The 10,113-nt window shown below is 37.5% G+C and overlaps 1 protein-coding gene across 1 annotated transcript in view; it reads left to right on the top strand.

Moving 5' to 3' along the window:
• Positions 1-779: 779 nt before the first annotated feature.
• The window catches only part of USH1C (Usher syndrome 1C (autosomal recessive, severe)), a 40,974-nt gene continuing 31,640 nt past the window's right edge, over positions 780-10,113 (top strand). The window contains exons 1-6 of the mRNA XM_010137479.1: positions 780-848; positions 1,146-1,213; positions 3,184-3,327; positions 3,849-3,987; positions 9,378-9,486; positions 9,589-9,613. Of these exons, the coding sequence (XP_010135781.1) occupies positions 780-848; positions 1,146-1,213; positions 3,184-3,327; positions 3,849-3,987; positions 9,378-9,486; positions 9,589-9,613 (554 nt within the window). The remainder of the gene's footprint in view (positions 849-1,145; positions 1,214-3,183; positions 3,328-3,848; positions 3,988-9,377; positions 9,487-9,588; positions 9,614-10,113) is intronic.

The raw sequence follows: 10,113 nt of genomic DNA, 5'->3' as shown, positions 1-10,113 counted from the left end.
TGAGTCTGTGTACAGCACTGGAGAACAGTTTTGACTGCAACCATTTTATTTCCTTTCAAGGCAGGCTTTTGCTTCTGTATTTTGAAATTTGCTGTGAGTAAATTGGTTTACTCACTGGCATTACTGTCAAGTGATCTTGTCCTGCATGTACCTTTTCAGCCTCTAGCTGTTCTGAAAGTCTCTCTTTTCAGAGGAGACAAGTAATAGAAAACCACCTGTATGTGCAGCCTTGCTGGCTTTAGACAGCCGAGAGGAATATGAAGCATGTGTTTAGTTTAGAATATAATGCAAACCTAGAAGGAAAAAGGGCCTTTCTTTAAGTATGCAAATTGGTCTGCAGACTTCATGTCACAGTAATATTAGCCTTTAGGTCAGATGTAAATTGTTTTCTTAAACATGAAACTTGTCCAAACATAAAAGTAATGTGACCTTTCACTGCAAATAAAATCGATGGGGATCTAACTGCTCACTGCCACTGACTATAGATTGAACTTCTCATATGAGACTTCTTAGGGTGTTGGTTTTTGGGGTTTTTTTTGCTTTAGTTTACTGTAATTATCCAAGTGCAGGCCTAGTAATATGACACTGGTCTAAGTAAACGTACTATTAGTGGGGGAGGAAAGAATAACTAGCAAGTTCTATCAGTTAAGAGCTGGAGGAAAGAGAAACAGAAGTGCAGCAGTTTGCATAATGATATAAGTGAGATCCTGAAATCAGTGGTTTGGATGACAGAACATAGATTATAATCATCTCAGTGTGGTGCTTTTATCTGTGACAGCATGTTCTATATTAATGAATGGCCAAAAAGGTTTCTGAAAACATTTATTCAACAGTACAGTGATTATCAGGTAAGGCAAATATGATATTGTAATAATATTACTGCTGAAGTATTACTGGGAAATCTAGCATGCAGAATATATCAGTATTTACCACCTTGTCCAATTGTTGTAATACTGATTTTAGAAAGTCTTATTACAAGTTTCACATTGTGAGGTAATGTTCTGTTGCCAAAAAGTGTTTGTCTTTTAAAAAAATGTCTTTCCCTGTTGAAAACTTTGCTTTACGGCTTAAGAATTTGTGGAAGTCTTGTATCTTCAACATGACTCTTTAGTCAGAGATTTACAGTGCTGCGCTTGGGTTTTCAGGTTAATCTGCTCATTGACAATGAAGCGGAGAAGGATTACCTTTATGATGTGCTGCGGATGTACCACCAGTAAGATCTGGCTTTATATATGTTTGTATAAGATTACTAATGGTTTTAAATACAAAGAGTGAATGTTCAAGATTTTAATTAGTCTTTCTATATGCTACTAAAAAAGTAGTTGAAGTAATAGTTTTTATGCTGTTTAATGAAGTCTTATGATTTTACTGTGTAGCCTGCAAACAAGGAAGAAGTATGCCTTTAATGACCCATAAAGTTACTTTAGTTTTATGACTTTGCTGAATTCATATTGGCAGGGGGGAAAAAGCACCTGGATGATAAAGCTGTTCTTAGGAAACAGGAATAGAGCATTACTCAAAGTTATTAATATTTTCAAATAATGCTTATTTATTTGCATCAGAGGTTTTCAGTGAGTTTGCTTTTCTAAAATTTTTGCTAACTGTTCAGACATTTATTTACAACTGCTTTATCTGAAAGCTGAAAAAAATTAGTTTGGGAATCTGTTTGACATGTTTAAGAAGTCTGGCTTATTACAACATAATGGGAAAAAATGGTAAGGTGATAGGCCTATTGCCAATTCTTTTGCTGAACTGATTTAAACGACAGTCGCTTAGGACTTGCGTCATCCAAATGAGATCAGCCTCTGATCTATTGTTTTCAAAGAAGATGAGAATGTATTTTCCACTCATCGTAGGCAAGTGGCTCTTATAGACATTGTTTCCATTCATATCTTAATTAATAGCATCTTAGCTTAGTGAAATGTAGATATTTCCATCTGAGGACAATAGTTATGGGTGTATTGAGCTGCATATCTTAGTTTCACTCAGGTCTGTCTAATTGCTTCTCCATTCATAAAGCCTTATTGTTAGGAAAAGCAATTGATTCAGTAGCTCTTAATTATTTAAAATCTTGCAGTTACAAAATAAATGGTTTATATCATAACTTTTCTGTTCTCAAAATTGCAAACAGCAAATTTTCCATATCTTTGTGAACATATGTTTATGATGTAAATATTATGAAATACTCCACTACAAAAATACATGGAATTGATCTTGGAGTTAACTTTTGATGTCTGCTTCACTGTGAATAAAATTTCTGAAAGTATTTGACCTCTAATGCTATGTAATATCCATTCCTGGTCTGTATTTTCATTGCATATGCCTCAGAAATATTGCATACTAGGAAATGTGAATTATAAAGAGAGGGAGCAGCAAATTGCATAGACTGTTTAACTGAATGTTGTGTAGGAGAAGCTCCACTGAACCTTAGGGAGCTGTTTCTCCACTCTTGCAGCTTGGCCCCAAAGTACATTTTCTAGATCTGTAAACTAACTCAGTGCTGACAACATCAAGGAGGCTACTCTGCATAGCAGCCATAAAACAGGTGTTCATGGGGCTTTAACTTTGGTAGATTTTGTTTATTGGTTGATGGCCCTTCAACTTTGATTTGGAAAAAAATCTTAAAACTTAAACCTCCAAAAGCATAAACTAAAACTTAAGCTTTGCTCTAGCTGCTGAGGATTGTGTGGGGGTTTTTTTGTTTTGTTTTGTTTCCCCTGGATCAAAACAATTTGTCAGTCTCCAATGTTCAGGAGAGGAAGGAGCTTGTAGCCTAGATACGCTGAGAAGGATTCCTAACTAGTAAGGAGACAAAAATCCGGTAGGCAGGTATATCTAATCTCAAAAGTTATTTCAAACAGTTCCATAAATCTTTTGGGGAGTCTGAGAATTAAATTAAGGATGTCATCTATAAAAGTGATGTGCATGACCTTAAATAAAAAGGCAACGCAGAGGAGATTTTGGTTATTTTGAAGGAGGTACTTGTTACTCCTCTCTGTTTGCAGAAGGCTGTCTTTCCCAGAGGCTGTTTTGCTGTCACTAAGCCAGTATCTGCATAAATAATTTTTTTTAGTATGTTGAAGTGACATGCAGATACTGGAGCCACATGTACAGCAACTTAAGTGATGCTTTGTGTGGTGTGTTGATTACCTGTGCTTTTTCTCTCACTGTGTTTTTTGGTAGGTCTATGAATCTTCCAGTGCTTGTGGGGGACCTAAAACTCGTGATTAATGAACCAAGCAGATTGCCGCTATTTGATGCTATCCGCCCACTTATCCCGTTAAAACACCAGGTGGAATATGATCAGCTTACACCTAAAAGGTCACGGTAAGAGAATGCAGCTAACCTAAACTCAAGCAGGAAACACTGACTGAGTTTTCAGATAATTTCCAAGTAAGGTATCAGTCACCCGTGTAGAGCTCGGTATAATTATTTTACTTTTGCTATATTTGCTGGAAGTAGTTTTGAACTACCTGAAATTGTTTGCCAAGTAGTTTAATCTAGTGAAAGCAGGGAAAGGGAGTAAAAACCAAAGCTTTCCAGTTGAAACAATCTTTTCTTATTTTTCCTGCATTTAACAATAAAAGAAATTCTTACAGCTCTAATCCTCCAGAGCACACAGCTTCAATAGTTGCAGATGTCTTTTCTTATGAAAAATACTTGATGGCTTTAGCAAACACACATCCATCCAAGCTTCAGTCAGGTTGCTTTTTCTCATGCCTAAATGTGAAAAATAATAATGAAAAATAGTGAAAATAAGAGAAAAATAATGTGTAACTTCCATATGAATCATTATTGCCACAAAGTATTAATGCAGCTGAACAGACAAGTATCTTCCATTTTTTCAGAAAGCTGAAAGAGGTGAGATTGGATCGTTTGCATCCTGAAGGACTTGGAATAAGTGTGAGGGGCGGAGTGGAATTTAGCTGTGGCCTCTTCATCTCCCAGTTAGTTAAAGGAGGACAGGCAGACAATGTTGGACTTCAGGTAAGAAAATTATACTAATGGCTGCTGTGCTGCAAAAACACATTTGCTACAATATTAGGGAACTGGGCAGTAAGAATTGTTCTTCAATGTTTAGAAGTAGCTATTGCTAAGGTGCTCTTTGTCATTTGTAATAAAATTCATAAAGTGTGTAAGTCAATATCATAGTAAATACCCTTGTACCAATGGTGAGTCAAATTATTAAAAGTGTTCTTTTCACAAATTTTAATGATACGTAAACCCTTTTTTTTATATTTGGGATAGGATAGTTTCTGAAGATAAAAGGGCTTTCTGGAGTGTCTATATTTCATGAGTAGCAAACCTTAAATGTAAGCAGATGGAGAGAAAGATCGCTAACTAGACTGTGGAAGAGTGTTTTAGGCTTCCAAATTCTAATTAAATGTAGAACAGAGCATATAAATACTAAAAGTGTAAATTCCACTTTGCACAGATACAATTTGTGTGCTCAATTGTTAAGTTGAACTTCACATATGAATGTGGGGATTTCATGCAATGGAAGTACATCAAAGAACCTATTTATAACCATTTCCAGTGTCCTTTGTACCTCCTAGAACTGCACTTTCAGTCAACTGTAACAAGGCTGGCAAAATGTATAGAAACACATTTTTTTCTAAATCAGTACTTGTGCAATTCACATTAATGAAGTTTTGGGTATTTGGTTTTTTTGAACGTGTCATTTCTTGCTTGTATACATCACAGTGAAGAGAGAGGTGAGCAATTGCTATGGCCAATGTCTGCATCTTTCTAATCTTTTGAAGCTAATAAGGTGTATTAAAGGTCTGTGTTTCTGAGTAGAAAGGCTGATATGCCTGACTAATTTCAATTTCTTGAGTGAATAGTTGCTGTAAGTGTTGATGTGCAAGGATTATATTTAATACTAGTTCAAAATCTATTAGACTGGCATGATTCATTACAGCGTTTGATTAAACTAGTGTTTTGTAGATGTGCTTCAGTGTAACCCCATGACTCAGATTATAAAAAAAACCCCTCTCTGTCAACAAGGCAAAGTTTGGGTTCCATGTTTATATAATACATGCTGAGAGCTTTCTAAAACTTATATCAATATTCCTGTCTGTTTGCATACGTGCATGTGCCCTTTTGTTTGTACATTTATACCTATATATCCTGTACACCAACTCGGTATCACCATTGTGACTTGACTGGCTCCCTGAGTGCTTTTAGAAGCTCTTTCTTGGAACAAAACCATAAATTCAGAGAATACACCCTCACGGGATCTGTATTTAGTTGGAATTGAGAGGGTGGCATAGGGTACCACAAACGCTGTGATGGAAGGGTCAGTAGCTTACTTATAAACGTGGGATTTGCTATAAAAAGTGTATTGATGCACCTTCCCAGAGTTTGCACTGCGAAAGCTCATGTACCTGATGGGCTACATTGCACAGTGAGAATGGAAATTGTAGCCAAGAGAGCTGTCCCTGGATTGTGATCAGCTCAGTAGAGAGATTCCAGCTGTATCCGCCCACCACTGCTAGAAAACGGAGAAGACAAAGACCAGTAGCTTATATGGCTTCAAAAACATCTGGAAAATACTGGAAGGCATTAATGATGCTGAGCAAGAAAGCAGTTAATAGCCACTGTTCTGTGCTGTCATGCTAGTACATTCATCTTAATGCCGTGCTGCAGCTCTGCTGCTCTGCTTGTTCCAGCCTAACGTTTTGATACGATCGATAGGAAAGGAGTTATGCTTGGTGGTTGTGCTACAGTAAGGATGTTAGATTCAGTTTTTTCTCAGTATGCTGGAAGGCCCTGCTGACTTTCTGTGACTGAGGCCATTGTACTGCATGTTGGTGACAGTGAATGGGATTGTAAAGGATTGTGGGTCTGGGGTTTACAAACTGTGCTGCAACTCAGAACGTGTTCGAGTTTGGCAGGAAAATGAGGGACAGTAAGGGGGAAATATACTTGAGACCAACTTTGAATTTGTTATGGTTAGACTGTATGCATTAATACGAACAGATGGTTCTTCGCAGCTCCTGTAACTGTCTAACTTCTGTTTTTTGGTATGTGATATTAAAGCTCAGCCTAAAGAAAGTGCCTTCATAATAAGTGGCACTAGGTGCTTTCTGAACCCTGCTGAATAACAAGAGCTGACAGGCAGCCTGTTGTTCTAAATTGCTGTCTCGCAATAAAGCCAACTGCTTCTGAAATTTCACCCACCTGCTTTATTTAACTAAATCTCTACACATTTTTCTATCCTGAAAATGCTATCTGAGAAAGGTATAATGATGTTCTATTATGCCATCAGTTTTATGTCCTGCTGCTTTTTTAAAAAATTCCAGTTAATTTTGCATGATTTCTCCTTGAAGTAGTTTCCAAGTGATATTAAAATGACTGAATAATCATGAAGACTCATTGAGGCATTTACAGTTTTGGCCCTTTTTTTAACTACAGTTTCTCTAAAAGGCAAGTGTTCTGTCCTTTCATGAAGAAATGTACTTTTTTTTCCCCCTCTGCTTTCTGATACTTAGATCTTTTGGGATTCTGCTGGATAAAAGGAGGTGGGAATTGGTATGAGTGATGAAAGTGGAAGTAGTATGCAAAATGAGAAATTTGAAACAGTGATGTTATTATGTAAAAAACCTTTCAGTTTCCTGGAAACACGAAGTATTGTATTTCTTATGTTAGAAGTTACAAATAATGGCACTTTACTTGGGAAAAGTTAAGATTTTTAGCTTTTCTTTTCAAAGTCTGTCATCTCCCCTTGATTGAGATGGGGAAACAGGGATATATAATAACAAAATAGTTGTTACTGTTCTATTATGCGCAATCCTGCAGACTTTTACCTCTACTGCTTCTGATTCAGAAGATTAGTATCAGTCCAAAAGTAACAATATATGAAAACAGCTATTAATTATCTTAGTATACGGACCCTCCTCCCCCCCACCCTGAAAAAAGCTGTTCAAGTGTCCTAAAGAGAAGCAGTTTGCTGCATACTTATGTCTCCTGTAGTTCAGCCTAGACTGGGCTCCTCGTAAAGCACAGTCAGTCAGTAACAGAAATGTCATTAGGATGAGTGAAGATTACTAGACTGCCTTTTTGTTTAATTTCTGAAGCTCAACAAAGAGGAGCATTAAAAAAATATCTATATGTGATAAGCTCATTTCCATATGGGAGGGAAAAATAAAATATGCTCTTGGCTGCAATTAATTTCATGTGTGACTTTTAGGGATATGATGTAATACTAACAGATAAGACTCATTTAGTGAATGACATCCTCTGAGCAACACTAGTTGTGCTACAGGAGCTATGGGGAGACTCACAAATGCCACTGCCATTGCAGCCCTAAAACTGGGGTGCTTCTGTGTGTTATGGCATTGCAGTTAATAAGAGTAGATTGGGTGACCCTTTCAAAAAGCTGTTTGGCAAACCCAGGCTTCACGGTCTGTCATAGCCTGCGTGAGGCAAATGTGAGTAAAGGAGGGATCTTGAACTATAATAAAAACAAACAAAAAACCCCAGTAACAAATATATAGGATCGGTGGGAAAATCTAGGTGGCTCAAATGAGGTCAACGTTACATGCTTAGGATTAGATAGCCAGAGGTGAGAATGGAGAAAATTTTCTGAACGTTTTGCTATCAAGGTACTCAACCTTCCTTTGAAAAGCAGAAGTCACTCGCTTTCCTACCATTTCCTAGAATAACCAGCAGAATCCTAAATAGTTTGAAAGTCTTCCTGGATTTGAGAGGAAAGGAGGATATTGAGTCTTTAGTTGCAGTACGAGGAGTCTAAGTTGTCTCTGAGCCGTTTTGCTTCTTGGCAGCACAGTCACATTGCCAGTGCTAAAAACGCATTATTTACAATGGATTTCTTGAAGCATTGAGGGCAATGAACAGATATAAATTTTTGTGTTTGGGGTTGGGAGCTAGTTTAGAACTTAGCAAGGGAGAGAGGAGTGCAGTGGCATGGCTGCCAGGCCTGTGGGACGGGAGGGTGGATGTGGTTTTGAGCATTTGGAACAAGTTGGTTGAGTGAGTGTTCATAGCGAGAGCAATCAGGTGTGCAACAGTAAACTGCAGACACTTTGTGCTTTTCCTTGTCTGATCCTGCATGTTTACCACGGGCTGGTTGTTCAAAAGCCTTCAGTACTGACCTGTTTCCACTCTAACTAAAGATCTTGTTAAAAATGTGACTGGCTTAAATGAAAACAGCCAAGCTCCCAAGAGTGCTGCGAGTTGCGGAGGCCATTGCCCCGGGCGAGGTTTTGGCTGGCCGGCAGGTGGAGCAGCAGCCCCGCTGCCTGGGGACCGCAGGCCTCTTCTGCCTCTGCAAGGGTGTTCTCTCCCGCTGGACTCTCACAGGGAGCATTTTCTCTGCTTTTGTAGTCTTCTGGTGCTGTGTTTTGTCATATAAAAATCTCTAAGTTCAGTGAAGAGGAACTGCAGTTCATGAGCTGTGCTGGTACAGTGGACATACAATGCTTTGAAGGTAATGGCATGCCCAGTGTCCTGTGACCCAAGGGTAGACCTGTCACAGTGTGTGTTAATGTGACAGTCTGTAAGACACAGACTATGCTGAGGAACTCCTAGTTCCACTTTCTCCTCTCACGTAAATGTGGTGATGAGAATTTAGGCTTCTGGTGCTGAGCTGTGCAGTGCCAGAGGAGGAGTCTCTAGCTACAGTCATGGTATAGCTCCCTGAGGACTAGCTTCCTTGTATCTGCCTGACAGTTCTATGGGAAAAATGGGCCCAGGGGCCACAGCCAGGTGGTGGTGCCATCTTCTCGACCATAGTATATGATGGGTTGCTGCTGAAAAATCTGTCACACATGAGTAGCATTCAATTTTATAACTAATGTAGGTGATCCAAGAAGACTTAAGCTACTACACCCCTGAATAAGCATTCATTATGCTTGTACGTAACTACTGTAGTTAGAGGTTGCATCTGAAATGGAGGTAAATTCCATGAAAATAGTGTATTGTTCTGAATCCAGAATCAGGCAAGGTAATAAGACCAAGTTTAGTTCTCTATTGATCAAGATAATTAAGAAGATAGAGCCAAGAATACATGGTAAAAGAAACTTAAACTGTTGAAGTAAAAAGGAAGAAAAACACTCCAAAATTATTTGAATTGAAAATATGGACACTTTTATCTAAGGTAGTATGTGGACTACAAGTGTGATGTGCAGAGACTAGATATTATTTATAAAATTGTTATTTGGCCATTAACATGCCTTTTCGGTGTTAAATATTAAGTTCAAACAAATACAGGTAAACCTGCTCTGGACATTATCTGAATATTTATTCAGAACTCAACATTATCAAACTTTTACATCAAAAATGATTGCCAGATTGCATCACTGCTTAAAAATGTTTTAATGTTAATTTATTTTTTCTTCTCTTTCATTCTTGAGGTTGGAGATGAGATAGTTCGTATAAATGGATATTCCATTTCTTCGTGCACACATGAAGAAGTCATAAATCTTATTCGTACAAAGAAAGTAGTGTCCATAAAAGTAAGACGTAAGTAACATTAAGAATTACCTGTATCATTAAAGATTACTGTTCATAGATTGCTGGTGATCTGTAGAAACTGTTACTTAACAGAGTATTTTTCTTTTTCAGATGTTGGCATGATACCTGTCAAAAGGTAATAATATTTAACTTGAAAACAAATTAGATGATTCATTTTCCAATAGCCTCTTCAATGTCCAAAGAACTTCTGTGTATTTGAAAATGTGTGAATGGGCATATCTATAGCTGACAGAAAGGCCATGTTCTTCGTGATAAACAGGCAGATGTCTTATTTGATGAATCTGACTTTTTATGCCAGTTGCCTCCTTAAATGAACCAATTTCTGTTTCCTCGTTGTTTGTGGATATTGCTTGAAAATATTATTATCAATACACCTAGCTTAACAGAGCACTCCATTCCTTCTCTGTGTATGTAATGATTGCTTCAAAGCTTAGAGAAATTTCAAATTATTGTCTTCTAATTTTTGTTGAAAAGTTGAAACTTGAAGTGAATGTTTGAGAAACATTAATGGTGGGAGGTGTCTCTCTGCAAAAGTGTTTACACAAGCTGTTCATGTTAGGATTCTTTTTACTTCTATTGTATATATTGTATTAATTTTTATTTTATTTTTATTTA

The sequence above is a fragment of the Buceros rhinoceros genome, unplaced genomic scaffold (genome assembly GCF_000710305.1).
Source record: "Buceros rhinoceros silvestris isolate BGI_N320 unplaced genomic scaffold, ASM71030v1 scaffold4346, whole genome shotgun sequence".
Lineage (NCBI taxonomy): Eukaryota > Metazoa > Chordata > Aves > Bucerotiformes > Bucerotidae > Buceros > Buceros rhinoceros.
Note: the sequence above shows the minus strand (reverse complement) of the source record. Positions and strands in the feature narration are given on the sequence as shown.